Genomic DNA, 22,863 nt, shown 5'->3' with positions numbered 1-22,863 from the left:
GGTTTGTGTGTTATTATCTGTTTAAGGTGTTTAATTGTTTGCTTTCCAGATGTATTTATTTGGTGATTTCTTTTTTGAGAGAATGGCACCTGAGATAGCATATACTTTAAAATTGCTTTGATGTGTGTTACTTTCCATGCCGTCTCTGAAGAATGTTATAGACTGTGTTTTAGCATGGTGAATAAGAAATTTTTACATGGAGAGTTTACTTCAATATTCATTTCTAAATTTGTAACTGGATATCACATTTAGGGACTGTACAATTGACTTTTTTAGTACTGGTACTATTATCATCCATATAGACTTTAATAGATTTCATTAGGTTTTCTTTTGTTTCTAAAGAACATTTTGTTAGTATTTAATTTTTCATCTGTTTATGAGCCAATAAGAATCTTCTGTTGTTCCAAAGTTGAGACTGTTTTATATTTATTTCATATTTGTTAACAGCTGCACTTGCTCAGTGCACTAGCCGCTAGCCAAATGTAGCTATTAAAATTAAAATTAAAATTAAAAATTAAGTTCCTTAGTTGCACTAGCCATATTTCTGGTGCTTGATAGAAACATGTGGCTAGTGGCTAGTGGTTACCGTAATGGACAACACAGATGTAGACTGTTTCCACCATCACAGAAAGTTCTGTTGGGCAGTGCTGGTCCTATAATATGTAGAATATATTGCAGTTGTTGATGTGACAGCTTTCTTTGTCTCAGAATGTAGATTATTTTCACTTCACAGTCCCAATAATGTACTTTGTACTGTTAGCCTTTTATATTTTAGTCATTTGGTGGGTAGACAGTGGTGTCTCATTGTACTTTTACTTTTGAATTTTCCTGATGAAAACATGTTTAAAAAAAATGTTTTTAAGGTTTTACTTTTGTCTTTGGCTTTCAGCAGTTTTACTGTGATGTCCCTGGGTGTGGTTTTTGCTATCCTTTTGGGGTTTACAGTACTTATTGAATCTCTGGGTTAGTGTCTTTTATCATTTTTCCAAAATTTTGACAGTCATCTCTTTACAGACTGCTTCTCTCTTTTTCCATTCTGCAATTCTAATATGAGACTTTTTCAGCATATGTCATATGTACCTTAAACTTTTTCTGCATTTTCCATTTTTTGTCACACGCTTAAGTCTAAAAATGATCTTTTAACCATTAATTCTCTGCTGTTAAACCCATCCATTAGTTCTAAATCTCAGTGATTGTAGTTTTCATTCTAAAATTTCTGCATATTTCTTTTTTTAATTTTCAGTTTTATGTATGTATTATATACCTTGTCATTTAGTTTCTTAATTACAGTTATTTTTTTAGATACTAGTTTTTTACTTGGCAGAGAGAGAGAGAGACAGCAAGAGAGGGAACACAAGCAGGGGGAGTGGGAGAGGGAGAAGCAGGCCTCCCACTGAGCAGGGAGCCCCAAGCGGGGCTCAATCCCAGGACCCTGGAATCATGACCCAAGCCAAAGGCAGACGCGTAATGACTAGCCACCCAGGCGCCCCTAATTACAGGTCTTTTATTTAAAAAAATTTTTTTTTAAAGATTTTATTTATTTATTTGACAGAGAGAGTTAGCGAGAAAGGGAACACATGCAGGGGGAGTGTGAGGGGGAGAAGCAGGCTCCCTGCCGAACAGGGAGCCCGATGCTGGACTCGATCCCAGGACTCTGAGATCATGACCTGAGCTGAAGGCATACGCTTAACGACTGAGCCACACAGGCGCCCCTAATTACAGTTATTTTAAATTCTACAACTCAGAAGTTCAATATCTGGTGCTCCCAATTTCTGTGAACTTGGATAAAAAATTGTTTCTTTTCACTAATCTCTAAATGATGTTTAGCATTTCCTTTAATTATGAAAGTAGGCAACAAAGTCACAGGTGTACCTGCAAAGTTCAGATGCTTTCATATTATATTATTGTTATTATAATAGTCATATTGAAATACACATTGTTTATGCTCATCACTCCTTTGAAATTACAATAGTTATTAGACCTGCCTCTGGGCATAGTTACTTGATACATTAGTACAGAAACTCACATATGTCACAAATTCAAAAAAATATTTTTTAGTTATGTGATAAATAATGGCTTCCAGTATATGTCTAATGTAGTTTTTTAATATGTTTAAAAAACATACTAAGAGGGAATCCACAGACTTCAGAGTGCAGAATGGTCCAGGCACAAAAAATGGTTCTGTAGAGTGTAGGTCAGATTCTGTCATTGCTCAGCTCAAAGCACTCCGATGGGTTTCGTCTAATTTCTCCCTGAGAGATCAAAAGCCAAAGTCCTTTCAGTGGCTTACGTGGCCCTCCTTGATCTGCATCTCCCCACTTGCTGCATTCTGACCTCTCCAACTCCTGTTTGCTTTGCTCACTCTGCTACGGTTACATTGGGGAAATGCCAGACACGCTTTTGCTGCAGGTCCTTTCTAGTAGCTGTTGCTTCCCTTGGAAAGGGAGAGCAGATATCAAAATATCTTCATAGCCTACTCCTTCACTTCATAGCCTACTTACTCACTTACTTCCTGACCACTTTACTTAAAACATTTATCCCTGTCCCCTTGGTTCACATTTTCTGCCCTCCCCACTCAGTTTTTTCCCATATGCTTATTACAGTTTTTCATATTATGTATTTTACTTACTCATTAGATTAGTATTGATTTTGGGAGTGGGGCTCATCATAGGCTTCTGTTACTGGCAGGTTGGACCTTTGGCAATAATAGGTCAATTCTGCAGAGTTGCTGTTGGTCCCATGCATAATTTCCATCCCTTTTTGCACTGCTATTTCACTTATAAGACTATTGCATTAACAGTGGTATGGATGATGACAAAAGCTAGCTAATGTCAACTGGCCAAGTCACTTTGTCTTTGTGGTTTATTGCCTCTTTCAAAGTTGGTGTTGTCTGGATTAACATGGGATACAAAGAGCTTCGTATTTGTTGTCCACTTTTCCTGTGTCTGTCTACATGCATCTTTCCTACACATCCTTGTCTCAATCTCTTGATCTTTTCTAGGGTTTATCTCACATCTTCTGGAGAGCATGTTTCTCACCAATGTACTTGATTTTTTGCTCACCTGATTCAGTTAGCATAATGTCATCTAGATCACAGACTAGCATGAATTTCTTCAGATTGTCCAGATGGTACAGGTCCCTTTGGACTATGTTAAGACAAAGGGCCAGAAAATTAATGTAGCCCTGGCTCAAGCATGCATATGTATGCTGCTGTTGGTCACCTGTGAATGTGAACTGTTTTTGGTCTTGCTTCCTAATAGAGGTGGAAAAAGACGCTTTACCAGATCGGTCACCGCATACCACTTACCTGACAGGGCCAATAACCCTGTCTTTGTAGGCTGCCAAAGAGGCCCTTTGGCTTTTTTCACACTGTAGTTTTTAATTGGTGATAGTCATCCTCAGCCTTTCATTGTCTTTATTCATTGCACTGACTACACCCAGTAGTAGCTATCCAGTTCTAGAGTTGTTTCAGTTCTTAGGTTTCCTGTACCTCTCAAATGCCTGGAATACTACACCAGCCAGTACCTTTCCTTTCACAATGAGCTTTTAGCAGTTGCAGTTGCACTGCTGTAGCATGTCAGGGACTATGTACTCCCTGTGATGGGGTCCTCGTTACTATCCACTCGGTGATCTCATCTTGGAATTGACTTCATAGGACCACTTTTTTTAAAAAAATTTTTTATTGTTATGTTAATCACCATACATTACATCGTTTGTTCTTGATGTAGTGTTCCATGATTCATTGTTTGTGCATAACACCCAGTGCTCCACACAGAATGTGCCCTCTTTAATACCCATCACCAGGCTAACCCATCCCCCCACCCTCCTCCCCTCTAGAACCCTCAGTTTATTTTTCAGAGTCCATCGATAGGACCACTTTTGATACCAACTCTCTCAGGTCAGGTTCACCAAAACCATTCTTTGAAATTCCAGGATTTGCATGCAGAAGGTTGGTTGAAGAGTGTTTTTTGGGATTAGCTCCCGAGAGAGAAGGTGCAGGGGAAACACCCTTAGGAAGGCGCAGAAATTGCATTGTCATGTGGTTGCAGAAGCAGCCTCAGCCACAGGGAAATCTGAAGCTGGTTTAATTCTTCCCATGGATCCCAGACTGAAGCATGGGGCTGGACCATTTTACTGCACGCTGGCCAGGCTGAATGTGGGCTGCTTTGGAATGGTAACATAATCTTGTATGAGGGAGTTTAGGTGTTAGTCACCAGCAGACCAAATCCTGGAAGCTGGGGGAATGAGTGGAGTGGTGAGCGTGCAAAGGATACTGTAGTACTGGAGACATGGAGGAGGTGAAAACTTGTTCAAACACTTAGCTGTGAAAGGGAGGAGAGAGGATGATCAGAAGTTCCTGAGGAGACTGGAAAGGATGAGATCCAGAATACAGGTATTAGATTTGCCTTGGGCAGGAAGAGGTTTCCATCCACCATTGTAATCAAAGAGGGGGAGGAAGAGAGGTGTTCAGATGCAGAGGAGTTTATGACATTAGTGGGAGGAAGTTGAGGCAGTTGTTGTTTGTTGCTTTTGGGAAAGAGCTAGACAAATCAACAGCTGAAAGAAGGGCAGTTGGTTGGGTTGAAGATATCTACGGTGAGTAGATATTTTAATAGATGCTGTGGTGAGTGGGAGGAGAGTGCTAACAGGATAGCCACTGGTGTTGAGGGCCCATTTGAGGTTGATGATCCTGATTTTGAAGAATTATCAATTTGTGCAGTTGTGTGATTTTTTTTCTGGCAGAGCTTAATGTAGTGAAAGTGTAAACATTATGCCCAGTGTCTTACAACACTATTTTCTTTTTTCTTTTACATAGCCATCAGATCAAGTCACTACAGTATAGTAACACAGGAGACATGATTCTTGTTGTATCTGGAAGCTCTCAGGCCAAAGTGATTGACAGAGATGGTTTTGAAGTAATGGAATGTATAAAGGGAGACCAGTATATTGTGGACATGGCAAACACCAAGGTAAGCATTAAACAAAATATTTATTGAATTTAATTAATTCAGCACACATTTATTAACAACTTGATTGAGTTGCTGTAATTCACCCTAAAAATTAGTTTCTTGTTTTAAACAATGTATTATTATTTCTTACAATTCTGTGGATTGACCAGGAAGTTCTTCTGCTTCATATAGTGTCAGCTGGGGCACTAGGATGGTTTTAATGTTCAAAATGCCTCACTCAGATGATTTATAGTTGGTGCTCTACCCCATGGTATCTGTCCTGTTTCCAGCCCTCCCCCTTCCCCACAGTGTGCACGTGCATACCTGTGTGCATGCTCACTCTCTCTTTCCACATGTCTAGTTTAGGCTTTCTAACAGTGTGGTGGACTTAGTGGGGTTTGACTTCTTGCTTGATGACTGGCTTCCATGAAGGATGAATATGGAAACTTCAGATTTTAAGGTCTGGCTTCAAGTCTTATATAGCATTGTAGGGCCAACTCAAATTTGAGGAGAGGAGGGATAGACTCCACCATTTGGTGTGTGAATGACAAGATCACATTGTAAAAGATATGGGATGGGAGATATAGATGCAGCCATCTTTGGACACAACATACTCCAAACCTACTATGTACTAGGCTTTAGAACAAGAATGAAAGAGGGTTTCATCAACCTTTTATATAAAGATCTTTTAGTGAGGCAATAATATTTTTGAAATTATATTCAATATCAATTAACTATAGCTGCATAAATGCTATCAAACTTAATGGATCATTTATAATTACTAACATATCTGTGGGATGTCTGAGTGTAGCTCCAAGCTACAGTTAATGTCTGGGTCTCTTCCATGTGTCCTTGTTGCTCCTTGCACTAGTGAACTGCCTGAGGGCATGTTTTTCACATGGTGATGGCAGAAACACAAGAAGGAAACCTCAACTCTGGAAGCACATTTCAGGCCTTTGTTCATATGTCCATGGACATTCCATTGGCTAGAGCAAATCACATGACCACGGGTATCATTGCCCAGGTCTTTAGGGAGAGTAACCACAGTATCACATGCCAAAGGTTGAGGATACAGGAGAGGTTATGGATTGGGAACAGTAATGCAACCTACCACAGATCTATTACAGTGTCAGTGGATATGGTTGGTGTGGAATTTTGAGCCTCAGTTTTACTTCTGACTTTTACTCCTCTTTCCCTGTCCTAGTACATATTTCTAAAACACTTAATACTCAAGGTTTGTAACTACATCAAAATCTAATAGATTTGATTGCCTAAGAAAATACAGTGGATCCTCATTATTTGTGGTTTCTGTATTTGCTGAAATGTTTTTGTAACCCCCAAATCAATACACAGTGCTTTTGTGGTTGTTTGCAGACATGCACTTGCACAGAGCAGCAAAAAAGAATGTGAAAAAGCTGATGCTCTTTCTTCTTGTTTCAGCTCTCACATTGTAATCAAGTGTCCTTTTTGTGATCTATGTAGTGCTGCATTTTTATTACTTGGGGGCCTTTTGTTGGTGATTTTGCTGTTTAAAATGGCCCCCAAGTATAGTGCCGAAGTGCTGGAGCACTGTCTGGTGTTCCTAAGTGTGAAAAGTCCATGACGTGCCTTGCAGAGAAATACGTATGTTAGATAAGCTTCATTCAGTCATGACTATGAGTTCAATGTTAATGAATCAGGTATATATATTAAATAATGTTTCTTTAAACAAAAACATAAAGTTATACATTGATTAGTTGATGAAGATATGACTGGCTTGTATGAACCCAACCCTGTATTGGATAATTCAGTATTTACAGAACTTTATAGATCATAACTACTGCAAATAATGAGAATTGGCTATAATCTACATGCTCTAGTTGAACTTTTGGAATAAATTAATATACTATGTTTCCAACTGCCCTCTGTTGAAACCCAGTGAAGTTCCTCTCAACCTTAAAGAGGATCACAGTCTCATTCATTTTTTTGTGTGACTAATTGTATTAAGTGTCCAGTGCTAGATGATTCAAATAGAATTTATATATAATTTAAGCATACAATTATATTCAGTGGTGGCTTCAGTAGTTTCTTTTTTTCATGTGTTTTATTAGAATTTTTCATTCCCTTCTCCTTAAAATCATTGCCCCTAGGATTCCACCAAAGATGATGTTGTGAGAGTGATGATGGTAAGGAAAGAAAGCAGATAGGCCTCTAGGTCATTCTCCCTGTCTTAAACTTAGTTCTGCTTTTATCTGCTTTATTTGAAGCTTTTGGGAATACAGATCTATTTAAGCAACTGGTCTGTGGAAATGAAACCTTTAAAACCTTGTATTTAATTTATTCTCTTTTTAGTTTGTGCTTACCATCGACAGCTAAGCAGGGTCAGGCCTGGTTAGTACTTGGATGGGAGACAGTATTTCTTAAAAAGTATGAGGAAGAGCAGTTTTTGCCAGTCTCTAAGCTCTTCTTTTTTTTTTTTTTAAGATTTTATTTATTTATTTGAGAGAGAGAGAGAGACAGCATGAGAGGGGAGAAGGTCAGAGGGTGAAGCAGGCTCCCCGCTGAGCGGGGAGCCCAATGTGGAACTCGATCCCAGAATGAACTCTGGGATCATGACCTGAGCCAAAGGCAGTCGCTTAACCAACTGAGCCACCCAGGCGGCCCTCTAAGCTCTTCTTAATTATTTCAGCCATTCAGGGCTTCTTATATTATAGAAACACTAAGACTTTGTGGATTTAAGTTTTAGCCAATAAAATTTCAGGAAGAAAGGAATCCGGTTAGTTTTATTTCTGGCTATTTTTGCAATTTCAGACTTATAGTACATATAGGACATATAATGAGATGATTAGGAAAGTAGGACAAGGGTGGATAAACAAGTCTGTGCGGAAACACGGGAAATTAACATTAGCATATTAAGTTACTAGAGTTATTTTTTACCTCCTTGGTTAAATATATTCCTAATTATTTAATTGTTTTTGATGTTATTGTAAATGGGATCATTTTCTTTATTTTTCAGAAAATTCATTGTTAGTGTATGAAAACCTCTTGATTTTTTTTAATGTTAATTTTATGTTCTGCAGCTTTACTGAATTTGTTGATTAGATCTAAGAGTTTTTTTGATGAGTCTTTAGGATTTTCTGTATTTAGAATCATGTCATCATGTCAAATAGAATTTTACCTCTTTCTTTTATTTCTTTTCTTGCCTGATTGCTCTAGTTATGACTTCCAGTACAGTCTTGAATAGGAGTAACGAGAGCGGGCACCCTTGTCTTGTTCCTGATCTTAGAGGAAAAGCTTTCAGCCTTTTACCACTGAGTATGATGTTGGCTGTGGGCTTGTCATATATGGCCTTTATTATGTTGAGATATGTTCATTCTATGCCTAATTGCAAATCATGTATCTGATAAGGGGTTAAAATTCAAAAATATGTAAAGAAATCTAACAGCTCAATAGCAAAACAAAACAAACCCAATTAAAAAATGGGCAAAAGGATCTGAATAGACATTTTCCAAGGAAGATGTACTAAAGGCCAACAGGTACATGAAAAGATGCTCAACCTCACTAGTCATTAGGGAAATGCAAATGAAAACCACAGTGAAATATCACCTCAGCGTATTAGAATGATCATTATAAAAAAGACAAGAGATAACAAATGCTGGTGTGGTTGTGGAGAAAAGGGAAACCGTGCGCACTGTTGGTGGGATTGTAAATTGGTGCAGCCACTGTGGAAAACAGTACGGAGGATCCTCAAAAAATTACAAATAGAGCTACCATATGATTCAGCAATTCCCCTTCTGAGAATATATCCAAAGGAAATGAAAACACGACCTTGAGAAGATATCTGCACCTCCATGTTCATAGCAACATCATTTGCAATTACTAATACATGGAAACAGCCAAACAACCTAAGTCCATTGATGGATAAGTGGTTAAAGAAGTTGTGAGATATATAGCTATCTATATCTATATAGATATATAGATATAGATAGCTATATATCTATGTCTAGATATCTATATCTATATATATATAATTCAGCCATAAAAGTGAGGAAATCCTACCATTTGCAACAACTTGAGTGGACCTTGAAGGCATTATACTAAATGAAATAAGTCAGACAGAGAAAGACAAAATACTGTATGATTTATTTCTATGTGGAATCTAAAACAGAAAAAAACCCAAACAACCCCCCCCGCCCCCGCAACAAACCACAGAGTCACAGAAAACGAGATCAGACGTGTGGTTACCAGAGGCAGAAGATGGGGAATGAGGGAGTTGGAAGAGAGTAGTCAAAAGGTACAAATTTCTAGTTATAAGATAAATAAGTACTAATGGTATAATTAGGGGTATAATGTACAACATTATGACTATAGTTAACACTGTATGATATAAAGGAACATTGTTAAGGAGAGTGAATCCTAAGAGGTATCATTACAAGGAAACTTTTTTTTTTTACCTTTTTTTTTCTTTATATTGTATCCATATGAGATGAGGGATGTTAGCTGAACCTATTGCGATAATCATTTCACAATATATGTAAATCATATTATCATGCTGTATGCCTTAAATTTATACAGTGATGTATGTTAATTATTTCTTAATAAAACCGGGAAAAAATTTAGTTACCATTATGTAGATATATTGTAACTACTGTAACTTCCCCCACTTGCCTAATATCTCCATTTTGATTTCAAAATCATGGTTAATATTTACTTTCTTCATTTCCCAGAAGCAGATATAATTAATTGACTATTTACTTGTCTAGGAAATATTACTGATATCTTAACTGCAGTCTTTGACTTGAGTAATAGGTTTTGGAAATATAAGAATTATTATTTGAAAGTAGTAGATTTCATGGGACACTTTTTTTCCTTAACTTTTTAACCTCTTTTCTGAATTGCAATAAATAGGACATTAAAGGAAACAATTAAATATATCTGATCTATTGTGATTAAAATATTATGTCCTTCACATAACAATAAAAAAATTAAAAAAAATATTATGTCCTTCAAATATAAACAGGCCTCTCTGTTAAATTGTTATATTGTTAAATTTATATCTCTAATCTTTACATCATTGTGTGTATATGTGTGTATTTTTAAATGTACTCATAGTGGTACAGAAATGCTTTTTTCTGTCATACACTATGATGCAGTTCACTGTAGGGAGAGTGATGTACTTACACCTTAAAAAAATAAAGTTTATTGGGTTTCTAACAGTAATTCCTGTCAACTATAAAAAATTTGGAAAAAAATTACTCATAATTCTACTACCCAAATATAATCACTAATAACATTTGTTTCTATATGCCTATATTTTCCTTATGCATCTGAAAAGATGTTTTTCTGATCAAACCGGGACATTTACATTAGTTTATTACTTGGAACTATGTTTTGTATGTTCTACAGTCTTGGGATTTTGTGCAGATGCTCCAGGGGCTGCAGTAAGGTGGAAGGAGAGGCCTCAGGATAGAAGTGAGGGGCAGGGGGCCTTCCACTTCAGTCAGAGGAATTCTGTTTTTGTCTGTTTTATGTGTTGGAGTTTTTCATAAGATATCCTTTGAAAATTAGGTTGGGCTGCTTTTTTAAAATATGAGGATCCCTGAGCTGGAGTTCATTTGATTATTGGTTATTTTATCTGGGGAAAATAAGACCTTACTTCTTTAGGTTTAGACGAGTAATACTAAATCCAACAAAAATCCAACTGAGTAAATTTGAAGATCTAATTATCTTTATTCAATGATTTATGAATTGGGCAGCATCTCATCTAGCAAATAGAGGTTATGAGGAGCTGTACAAAATGGAATGTTTTTAAAGGCAGAAAGTGGGTGGGACAAGGAATTTACAAATAGAAAAAAATGGATGGTTCCAGCAGGATTATACCTTCTTTTGAGGGGACAAAGGGGTCTGTCGGTTGGATTACCTCACTGGTGCTGATCGGGAAATTCCAGACTGACTAGTTAAGATTACATTCCTGGGAGAGTTTGAAACTGTACTTGGGTTAGGTACTAAGTGTCTTTTTGGCGCTGTGGGCTTACCATAAGTGACTCCATTTGGGGCCTGTTGTCTCTGTCTCTAACAGGAGGAAAGTAGGACAGAGATAAGCAGGAATCCACCTTTAAGCTATTCAAAAGCATACTCTAAAATCTGTGGTTACATTGTCATCTAAAACTCATTTATTTTAAACCAGAATATTGGTACATTACTTCCAATCAGAGAGTGTTTTCCTTTCTTACTTTGAAGTCTTACACACTTTGCCTGAGATTCAGATTGGGGCTCTTTGGCCTAGAGCCCACAAATGTGTGACTATTATATTTTGATTCTTCACTGAGAAGTATTCCTACACATCAAAACTCCATAACAAATCACTATTAAGTTAAATTAAAGAGTGTTTTCATAGATTATTAATAAGTGAATGCCCATGATTATAATCTTATAATTTCATTTATTAAACTTCCTTTTATCAATTCATCTTGGGTTGATATTGTTAAGTGAATTTCCTTTGGATTGTCTTCAACCCTTGTCTTTTCAACATCAAAACAATTCTGTTACATTTCTTTCTTAACTACATGATGAAATTGGGAAAGGACAGGCTCAGGGTACCCTAGAATCCTTGGACCTTTAGCTGGACAATTTCTCCACGAATGTACTGTAATTATGGAAATTAGAAGCTTTATAAATAATTACGGGAAAAACATGTTTTCAAATAGCTTTATTTATATTTGAATAGTTCACATAGTTATTCTGATATCCAGCCACTCCAAAAATTTGCTATTGCAAATTTGGAGATGAACATATTAGTCATATCCTTTTAATGGTAAGTCCTGTTTCCTAAGAAGTAAAACATTTTATTTATTTATTTATTTATTATTATTTTTTTAAAGATTTTATTTATTTATTTGACAGAGAGAGACACAGCGAGAGAGGGAACACAAGCAGGGGGAGCGGGAGAGGGAGAAGCAGGCTTCCCACGGAGCAGGGAGCCCGATGTGGGGCTCGATCCCAGGACCCTGGGATCATGACCTGAGCCGAAGGGAGACGCTTAACAAACTGAGCCACCCAGGCGCCCCCCTAAGAAGTAAAACATTTTAAACTGTGAATTCTAGGTATAGTTTTGTTTCTGAAAGCAGTTTTAACTGATGGTTTTAACCACAAATATAAACTCTAAAAAGTACAGTGATTGGAAGTACATTGTGTTTCTTTCCAATTTCTGAATATTTTCAGAGGTTTTTATCTAATAGAAACTCCCTAACACTGGTTTCTGTCCTTTTGACATATCCCCATCATTTTGGGGATAATTTCTTACATTCTGGTACAACAAAATGTTCTTGGCTCATCTTGTACTTTTCCTGCTCTGATGTTACCCATTTCTCCATTGATCCATGGCTCCTTTTAATAGGGAATTCTGTTTACAAATCTGGATTTGGGCCCTGGGTATGTTCACTGATGCTGGGGTGTCATTGCTTCTAGACTGTTTCAGGAGAGCAAGCTGGAATGGGAGATCAGCCACCTGTGTGTGTGTGTGTGTGTGTGTGTGTGTGTGTGTGTGTGTGTGTATGTGTGTATAAAATCATGAGTTCACACTGATACATCCAGTAATCCTAATCTAACTTCCTAGCCTTTCTCCATTCCATATTTGTATTTCACTTCTTCAACAGTGAGAAGTTTGGCCTCCAGCATCATCACTACTTTCATTCATTTGTTCATTGCTACCATTCATAGAAAGTAGTTTCAGAATTGCTACACTCCTAGTCCTGGTTGTAGGCAGAATTCTAAGAGGGCACCCAAGATTCCCTGCTCCTCCCTGTGAGTGTGGATGTGAACTATGAGCAGGATGCAGTACTCCTATGATTAGGTTATATTGTATGGCACAGTTAAGAAAGGAAGATTATCTTCAGTGGGTCGAGCTAATCAGGTGAGCCCTTTGAGGGATTGAGCCTTTCTTGGCAAAAGAGATTTAAAGTGTGGGAGGGATTTGACTTGTGGGAGAGTTTCTGTTTCTGGCTTTGAAGTTGTAAGCAGAACTTACTTGATGAAATTGGGTATGTAGCTAAGGCAATTTCTGAACAAAGTGTTGAGGGTACTGCCTGATTTTTTCTTGCTGCTTATAGGAAAATATGAGAGAATAAAGTTAAATTGAAAGATGTTTTATTAAAAGGGAACCAGGACTAGATGATTTAGTTAATTTTGAGCCTATCTTTAGATGGCAAATAATGTTAAAATGAAGAAATTGCTTCCAAAAATGTGATTCAGAGAAGAAACCAAGAGTGTACATATAACCTTTTGCTCAACCTCAGAAAGATCATAAGGTCAGATTATTCAGTTACACTGAAGGCTTTTTCAAGAAATTAATGTGTGCTTCATAGATTTTCTCAACCAAGCCAGGTGACCTCTAGAAAGCTTAAGGATATTACTCCTTAGCCATTTCAACAGGAGTTACAGATAAAGAGGGGATTATTTTGCAAAGATTTGCAGGCATAGCTTTTGTCTAATTTAGATTCAACATGAGAAAGCTTCTCATTTGTTGGCTTTGAAGATGGAGGAATCCGTGTGGTAAGGAAGGCACACAGCTTCTAATCACTGAGAGCAGCCTCCAGCTGACAGCAAGGAAATGGGCATCTCAGTCCTACAACTACAAGGAACTTGGATTCTGCCAGTGACCTCAGTGAACTTGGAAGCAGATTCCTCCCCCGAACCTTGAGAGAGGAACACAGCCTTACCATGATCCTGATTTCAGTCTATGAGACCCTAAGCAAAGAAACCAGTTACTTTGTGATGGACTTCTGACCTCCAAAACTGTTAGTGTCTTAGGCTACCTCCAATTTATTAGTTAAGTTTGTGGTGATTTGTTACACAGCATGGATAACTAATATAGTTCTGCAAAAACCACACATACTAAGTAATAATGAAAGTCCATGAGGAGGTTGTAGTGATTGTGAGCACACAGAAGAGCAAGAGTTGGCTTCCAGTGGGAGGACGGAATATATTTACACTGGGGATGGAGGGATTGTAGAGGCTCATATCCAGATATGTTTATAGATTGTGGGTCTTAGGAAACTAAAAGTGTCACCATCTACTGGCAGAGTCATTAATTTTGTGTTGGGAGATGTTGAGATGAAGCCTTCAGTAAGATAGTAAAGACTTAGAATAGCTATTGACAGTTGTGAGAGAAAAATGACTAGAAGAACTATGGGAGCACTAAGGGCTGTAGAATGTAAATTCGCAGAGACAGTCATTCTGCATATTTGTATGATGTTCTTGAGTCTTATTCAGGAGCCTGGGTGTTTGAATGGAATACAGTGATGAGGAGGAGGGAGTTATTCCAGAATAAAAGTTGTTCATTGTAGGTAAAGCGAAAGGACTTTCAGGTTTATGCTTAAGGAGTGGATGAATGAAAATAAAGAAAGTTGAAGAACTGGAAGATAGGAGGTTTTGTGACCAGTAAATGGAATATATAGAGCCCAGAACATATCAGCTGAAAAATATTTGTTAAATCAATAAATACTGGAAATTCATGGTTTCAGAAAAGTAACTATTTGTGGTAATGGCAGAGTTAGCTGTAGTTGGGGCTGCTGAAATATATTGGAAGAGGTCATTAGAATTGAGTAGATCACAGAAGAATGAATTTATCTCTTCAGTGTATTCAAATGGATTTTAAAATCACTCAGAAATTAGAAAAACTTGGACTTCAGAGTCTTTGATTCACAGAAGGAACTGACTAAGAGTGTGGACGGATTACAACAGGGGTCGGCAAACTACAGCCTGTGGGCCAAATCCAGCCTGCACTGTTTTTGTAAATGAAAGTTTTATTGGAAACCGCCATGCCGGTTCATTTACTTACATGTCTGTGGCTACTTTTGTGCTACAGTGGTAGAGTTGAATAGTTGCAGCAGAGACCGTGTGGCCTGCAAAGCTTAAAATACTCATTATCTGGCCCTTTAGAGAAGAAGTTCGCCAACTCCTGCATTAAAGCTGTGAACATTTTCTGCAGCAAAATGTATGCACACAAAATTTTGCTGACAGTTTTAGGAACTTTTGTGATTCCTAACAGCCAAAGAACGGACTCTGGATAAGAAGAACTTTTGGATCCAAGTTCACACTATATTCTCTGCTGCATTTCATCTCATCATGTGAGTTGCCTCTGTTAGTTAGCTCACCATGCCAAAGACATGGGCACTTTCATTTGGGTGGGTCACAGAGCCTCACCTTATTCAGTGACTACAGATGGCACTGCATCAGAGCGGCTCTTTACAGTTCTTGTCATGTGGCAGCCACGAGAGTATGTATAGATTGGTGCAAATCAGCACGCATTGCGCTGTGCCCCCCCGCCCCATCTGTGTGTGTGTGTGTGTGTGTGTGTGTGTGTGTTTAGAGGAAACCAGTATTGATCATGGTTCAGTAATGTCCTCTCTTTAGGGAAAGGATAACATTTATGAGAAACAAATGGATGCGTAATTCTTCTAGGCTATTTCCAGTTAAGGCTGTTAAATAAAGGGTTTTTTTTTCAGGAGTGCCTGTATTTAGATAAGGGAGAAAGAGAGAAAAACTAGTTTATTTGATGAAAAACTGTTTTAGTCACTGGCTGTTCTTTAGTAGGTGTCACTTTAAAATTTTTTCCGCTAATGTTAGCCATGGTACTGAATCTGTTTAGATCCATTTAAGAATCCTTAGTTGAACTTGATTTTTTTATGACTAATTTTGGTCACTGTTTTAACACAAGGGTACTTAACATTCCCATTGCCTTTGTCATGCTCCTATCTTACAAACAAGAAACAACATTCACAGTCTTTTAGATTTTTTACAGTTTAACCTACTTGTGTTCATATTCTAGGTACTCAGCAGCTAAGGTGCCCACATATCCTTTTGATCTTAATTTCTTCTGTAATAGGGATCATTTTCTTTTGGTCCTCTTAAAAATATCCTTTATATTCCAAGATGCTATTTCAACTCTAATCAACAGATACCAGTAAAAAACCCTATTTTCTGGGGCTTGCCTTCAAGACCTCAGTGGTCTCGGTGAGTTGTTGGGTTGTTGCTCGGACAAAGTACTGGAAGTGAGGGTCCAAGAACTAGACTGAGCAGCATCCATCTGTAGAATCCCAGAGTCTGGGAGTGGGAGAGGAAAATGGTAAATGGGAACTGACTGGGATGTAAGCAGACTATGCATTAGATTATAGGGTCAGGCAGAGATGTCAGTGGAGATGGAGTTCAGTTAGGCAGAAGAGGAGAGTGCAGCAGGTGTGGAGGAGTCTGCAAGACTGAGGAAGCCAAGGTAGTTTAGGTTCTCTACTTTGAGACTCTCTATGCTCCTCTGTAGCTGTGTCAGTATCCTTTCACTAATACCACACTGCCTTGATTATTGCATCTTTTTAGTATGCTTAAAATTCGGTGGTATGTTCAGGTGTCTGGGTGGTTAAGCGTCGGCCTTTGGCTCAGGTCATGATCCCAGGACCCTGGGATCGTGTCCCTAGTTGGGCTCCCTGCTCAGTGGGGAATCTGCTTCTCTCTCCCTCTGCCCCTCCCCCTGCTCATTCTCTCTCTCTCTCTTTCAAATAAATAAATAAAATCTTTAAAAAAATTAAAAAAAATTTGGCAGTGTGCTCCAACTTTGTTCTTTGTCTCAAATTGTTTGGGCTATTTTAGTTTCTTTTTAAAAAAAGCTTGTAATTACAGTTAACATACAGTGTTATATTAGTTTCAGATGTACAATATAGTGATTCATCACTTACATACATCACCTGGTGCTTGTCATGACAAGTGCACTCCTTAGTCCCTATCACCTATTTCACCCATCCCTCACCCACCTCCCCTCTGGTAACCATCAGTTCTCTATAATTAAGGGTCTGTTTCTTGGCTTCTCATTCTCTCTTTCTCTCTTTTTTTCTTCTTTGCTCCTTTGCTTCATTTCTTAAATTCCACATATAAATGAAATCATATGGTATTTGTCTTTCTCTGACTGGCTTATTTCACTTAGCATGATACTTTCTAGCTCCATCCGTGTCCTTACATATGGCAAGATTTCATTCTTTTTTATGGCTGAATATATATATGTATCACCTCTTCTTTATCCATTCATCAGCACATCAATACATTCATCAGTACACTTGCACTGCTTCCATAATTTGGCTATTGTAAATAGTGCTGCTATAAACATAGGGATGCATGGATCCCTTTGAATTAGTATTTTTGTATTCTTTGGGTAAATACCCAGTAGTACGATTGCTGGATCATAGAATAGTTCTGTTTTTAACTTTCTGAAAAATCTCCATACTGTTTTCCAGAGTGGATGCACCAGTTTGCGTTCCCACCACTAGTGCATGAGGGTTCCTTTTGTCCTCATCATCGCCAACACCTGTTGTTTCTTCTGTTGTTGATTTTAGCCATTCTGAAAGGTGTGAGGTGATATCTCATTAGAGTTTTGATATTGGGCCCTTTTAGTTTCTTTACTTTTTCACATACATTTTAGAATTATCCTGTCTATACATACAAAGAATCCTGGTAGGATTTTGTTTGAAATTATTTTGAATCTAAAGATTATTTGGAGAGGTGCCTGGGTGGCTCCGTCTGTTAAGTGTCTGACTCTTGATTTTGGCTCAGGTCATGATCTCAGGGTAGTGGGATCGAGCCCCATGTTGGGCTCTGTGCTGGGTGTGGAGCCTGCTTAAGAATAGTTTTCTAATTCTAATATTTTAAGGTGGATGCGTTAATTATAGAGACTTGCTTTAGCTTTTCTTTTTTTAAAAGACTTTATTTATTTATTTATGTATTCATTCATTCAGAGAGCACACAAGTGGGGAGAGGGGCAGAGTGAGATGGAGACAATCTCAAGCAGACTCCATGCTGAGCACAGAGCTTGGCGCAGGACCCAACCTCATAACTCTGAGATCATGACCTAAGCCAAAATCAAGGGTTGAATGCTTAAGCAACTGAGCCACCCAGGCACCCCATAGGTGCATATACACTTATAATTGCTATGTCTTTTTGGTGACTTGATCCTTTTATCATTATATAATGTCCCTCCTTATCTCTTGTGATTTTTCATATTCTGATGTCAACCTTATGTGATATTAATGTATTCACTCAAGTTGGTATATTTTGTTCTGTATTCATTTATTCAACATTTATTTATTTATTTATTTTAAAGATTTTGTTTATTTATTTGACAGAGAGAGACACAGTGAGAGAGGGAACACAAGCAGGGGGAGTGGGAGAGGGAGAAGCAGGCTTCCCGCTGAGCAGGTAGCCCGATGCGGGGCTCGGTCCCAGGACCCTGGGATCACGACCTGAGCCGAAGGCAGATGCTTAATGACTGAGCCACCCAGGCACCCCATATTCAACAACATTTATTGAATGTCTGCTAGATTAAGCCATCATGAAATTTATATGCCAGTGGGGAAACATTGAAAATATGCAAAAATATATATCACAAAATCAGAGAGTAGTAAGTACTATGAATTAAAATGAAGCCAATTAAGGGGATGGAGAGTGACTAGGGGCTTGTAGATAGAGTAGTCAGGGTGGCCTCTCTGAGGGGATAGCATTCAGGCTGAGACCTGGATGAAGGATCCACGAGGGAGCCAGCCATACAGATATATGAGAAGGGGCCATGCAGAAAGAGGAACAGCAAAGGCTATTCTCTTCAAGGCTCTGAGTCACAGTGCTTCTAGATCTTTCTCAGTTCTTTATTTTTAACCTTTCTATATCATTATATTTCAAGTTGGATTCTTGAAAGAAGTGTATTGTTGGGTCTTGCTTTTTAATGTATAATGGTAATCATTGTCTTTTAATTGGTGTTTTTAGCTCATTTAAGTTTAATGTAATTATTGATATGGTTGGATTTAATTCTATTTCATTATTTTTGCTTCTTTCTGTTCTTTGTTCTCTGCTTCATCTTTCCTGACTTCTTTTATTTTATTTTATTTTTTAAAGATTTTATTTATTTGAGAGAGAGAATGAGAGAGAGAGAGCACGTGAGAGGGGGGAGGGTCAGAGGGAGAAGCAGACTCCCTGCTGAGCAGGGAGCCCGATGTGGGACTCGATCCCGGGACTCCAGGATCATGACCTGAGCCGAAGGCAGTCGCTTAACCAACTGAGCCACCCAGGCGCCCTGACTTCTTTTAAATTATCTGAACATTTTTAGAATTTCATTTTTATTTACCTGTTAGATTTTAATTATGTCTCTTTGTATAGTTTTTTAAGTGGTGGCTTTAGGGAACTATAAAAATATATTTTAAGTTTTATATAATCTACTTAGAATTAATATTTTACCATTTCAAGTATAAAATATGAATTGTGCAACCACATAGGCTCTTCCTCCAATCCTGATGCAGTTGTTATATGTGTTACACTTACATACATTGAAAATCCCATCAGGCAATGATAATAATTTTTGTTTTCAACAAGTTAAGGGTGAAACATATTGTTCTACTTACTCAGATATTTACCCTTTTCTTTTGTTGTCCCTTCATTGCTTATATTCTAGGTTTCTCTTTGTTATCCTTTCCCTTTTACTTGAAGAACTTATTTTAGACTTTCTTTTTTAATTTTTAATTTTGAGATGGAATATACATACCATAAAATTCACACATTTAACATGTATGTTCAGTGGTTCTCTTATCATTTCCCTTTCACATGAAGAACTTATTTTAGACTGTCTTTTTTAATTTTTAATTTTGAGATAGAATACCATAAAATTCACCCATTTAATGTGTGTGTGTTCAGTGGCTTTTAGTACATTCAGTGGTTTTTAGTATATTCATGGAGTGTGCAGCCATCACCACAATCAATTTTAGAACATTTTTATCCTCCCCAAAAGAAACTACTGGAGACAGTAAGAAGATCAGTGGTTGCCATAAGGGGGGCAGGGAGTGGTGATTAGGCAGAACACAAAGGATTTTTAAGACAATGAGACTAGTCTGTATGATATTATAATGATGGATACATGTCATTATAAATTGTTCATATCCATAAAATGTACAGTATCGAGAGTGAACCCTAATGTAAGCTGTGGAGTTTGGATGATAATGATGTGTCAGTGTAGGTTCATCAATTGTAACAAATGTACCACTGTAGTGGGGGATATTAATAATAGGAAGAAGCTATGCATGTGGGGGCAAGGAATATATGGTAAATCTCTGTATCTTCCTCTCAATATTGCTGTGAACCTCAAACTGTCCCAAAAAGTAGTCTATTAAAAATGAAATACTCCCTGTTCCTTAGCCATCATCCTCAATTCTACCACCCCTCAAAGACCTATGCAATTACTAATCTACTTCTATCTCTCTAGATTTTTGCCTATTCTGGATATTTCATGTAAATGGAATCATACAATATGTGGACCTTTCACTTAGCATAATGTTTTTAAAATTCATGTTGTGGCATGTATCAATATTTAATTTCTGTTTGTTGCAAAAGCAATATTCTGTTGTATAGATATACCACATTTATCTCTTCAGTTGATGGACTTTTGTGCTGTTTCCACTTTTTTTACTATTATGAATAATGCTACTGTGAACATTCATGTACAAGTTTTTGTGTGGAGGTATGTTGTCATTTCTCTTAGATGTATATTTAGGAGTGGAATTTCTGGGTCCTATGGTAACTCTATGTTAACATTTTGAGGGACTGACAGACTGTTTTCCAAAGTGTCTGTAACATTTTACATACTGACTAATAGTGTATGAGGGTTCCAGTTTTTATACATCCTTGTCAACACTTGTAATTTTCTCATTTTGTTGTTGTTGTTTGTTTGTTTGTTTTTAATGATAACCATTTCAGAGGGTGTGGAGTGGGTGTCTCTGTGGTTTTAATTTATATTTCCCTGATGGTTAATTATGTTGAGCTTCTTTTTGTGTATATATTAGCGATTTGTAAATCTTTTTTAGAGAAATATCTGTTCAAATCCTTGCGTGTTTTAAAATTGGGTTTTTTCTTATCATTGAGTTCTAACAGTTCATATATTCTGGATTATTAGTCTTTTATGAGATATATGATTTGCGAATATTTTCTCCCATTCTTTGGGTTGTCTTTTCATGTTCTTGATGGTGTCCTTTGAAGCACAAAAGTTTTAAATTTTGATGAAGCTCAATTTAATTTTTCCTTTGTTTTGTGCCTTTAGTGCCGTTGCCTAAACTATGCTCATGAAGAATTATGCATATGTTTTCTTCTAAGTTTTATAGTTTTAGCCCTTACATTCAGATCTTGATCCATTTGGAGTTAATTTTTGTGTGTGGTGTGAGGTAGGCATCCAACTTTGTAATAAGTATTCTTGAAGTAAAAGAATTTTCAAATTTTCTTGGCTATTCTTTGAATTTCCATATGAAATATATGATCAGTTTTTTCAATTTCTGTAACATTTCTTTTAAATCAGGTGACAAATTCTCTTAGTTTTCTTTCATATCACAATGTATTTATTTCACCTTCATTCCTAAGGTACATTTTCTGTACATTTAACTTAGCAGTATTTTTCTTTCAGCACTTTAAAAATGTTGGTCTGCTGTCTTCTGGCTTTATTTTTGATGAGTCCCCTGCAGTAATTCAAGTATTTGTTTTTCGTTATGTAATGTGTTTTTTTTTATATTTGTGTTTAGGATTTTTTTTTTTTTATCTTTGGCTTTTAATAGCTTAATATGTGTCTAGGTGTAAGCTTTAAAAAATTTTTTAGTTATTATTTTTGTTTTTATTTAGTTCATCCTGTTTGGCATTCACTGAGGTTCTTGTATCTGTAAATTTACCTCCTTCACCATATTTGGGAAATTTTTAGCCATTATTTCCTCAAATATTTGTCTGCACCTGTCTCTCTTCTCCTAAGTCTTATATAACATGAGTACTAAATTTTTTGATATTGTCTCATAGCTCTCTGTGATTCTTCTCATTTTTTCCTGTTTAGACTGAATTATTTCTATTGATCTGCCTGCAGGTTCATTGAATTTTTCCTCTGTCATATCCATTCTACTACTGGGCCCTTCCAGTGGATTTTTTATTTCCATTATTATATTTTTCAATATGACCAGATATCCCTTTTTTAATAGTTTGGTTTTCTTTGCTGAGCACTTCTATCTTTGCATTTGCTTCAACTGTGTTAACTTTCCTTTTATGTATCAGGGTCATAAATGCTGATTTTAAGTCTTTTTCTGATAATTAGAGCATTTGGATCCTTTTGTGCTTGGTATCTTTTATCTTATTTCTTGGGAGCTGGTTAGGTTTTCCTGGTTCTTTGTATGATTATTTTTGGATTGTATCCTTGACATTTTGAATATTGTGTTATGATATTCTTAGTCCTGTCCAAAACCTCTGGAGAATGGTAGGTTTTTTGTTTGTTTGTTTGTTTGTTTGTTTTTCTGAGTGTGTGGTTTCTTTTTTAGCTGAGAGTCAGCCTGATTAGTTTTAGACTCTAAGTCCTGACCTGCTTCCTATGAGCTGTTTTTCCTTGCAGTATTAATTTCCAAAGCATTTGTATGCTATTCTGGTTTTTCCCATATTACCCAGGGACCCGTGTGGTCCCTAGTCCACACCATCTTCAGTTCTCAGTGCTTTTCTCAGGTTGATTCTGGTAGGTTTCACACAGGGCACCTCAGGAGTGAGTGCAGGTGTACAAATTTAAAGGGTATTTTTCTCCACCTTTCTTACCCTTTACCCCATGATTTTCCCTTTACTCTCTTGCAGGGGCTTTCTGTTCTGATGTTCTTGCTAGAAAATCAGACACTTTTGGGGACACCTGGGTGGCTCAGTCGTTGGGCGTCTGCCTGCAGCTCGGGTCATGGTCCTGGGGTCCTGGGATCGAACCCCACATCAGGCTCCCTGCTCGGCGGGAGGCCTGCTTCTCCCTCTCCCACTCCCCCCCTGCTTGTGTTCCCTCTCTCGCTGTCTCTCTCTCTGTCAAATGAATAAATAAATAAATCTTTAGAAAATCAGACACTTTTTATGCAATGTAGCAGTT

At 37.4% G+C, this 22,863-nt stretch overlaps 1 protein-coding gene across 3 annotated transcripts in view; it reads left to right on the top strand.

The window, feature by feature from the left end:
• The window catches only part of WDR70 (WD repeat domain 70), a 293,077-nt gene that overhangs the window by 79,025 nt on the left and 191,189 nt on the right, over positions 1-22,863 (top strand). For all 3 annotated transcript variants that reach the window (XM_025867371.2, XM_025867372.2, XM_073890980.1), the window contains one exon: positions 4,817-4,970. In XM_025867371.2, the coding sequence (XP_025723156.1) occupies positions 4,817-4,970 (154 nt within the window). The remainder of the gene's footprint in view (positions 1-4,816; positions 4,971-22,863) is intronic.

The sequence above is a fragment of the Callorhinus ursinus genome, unplaced genomic scaffold (genome assembly GCF_003265705.2).
Source record: "Callorhinus ursinus isolate GAN/ISIS: 27379988/994484 unplaced genomic scaffold, GSC_fseal_2.0 scaffold3, whole genome shotgun sequence".
NCBI classification, from domain to species: domain Eukaryota; kingdom Metazoa; phylum Chordata; class Mammalia; order Carnivora; family Otariidae; genus Callorhinus; species Callorhinus ursinus.
The sequence above is the reverse complement of the archived record's forward strand: the minus strand, read 5'-3'. Positions and strand labels throughout refer to the sequence as shown.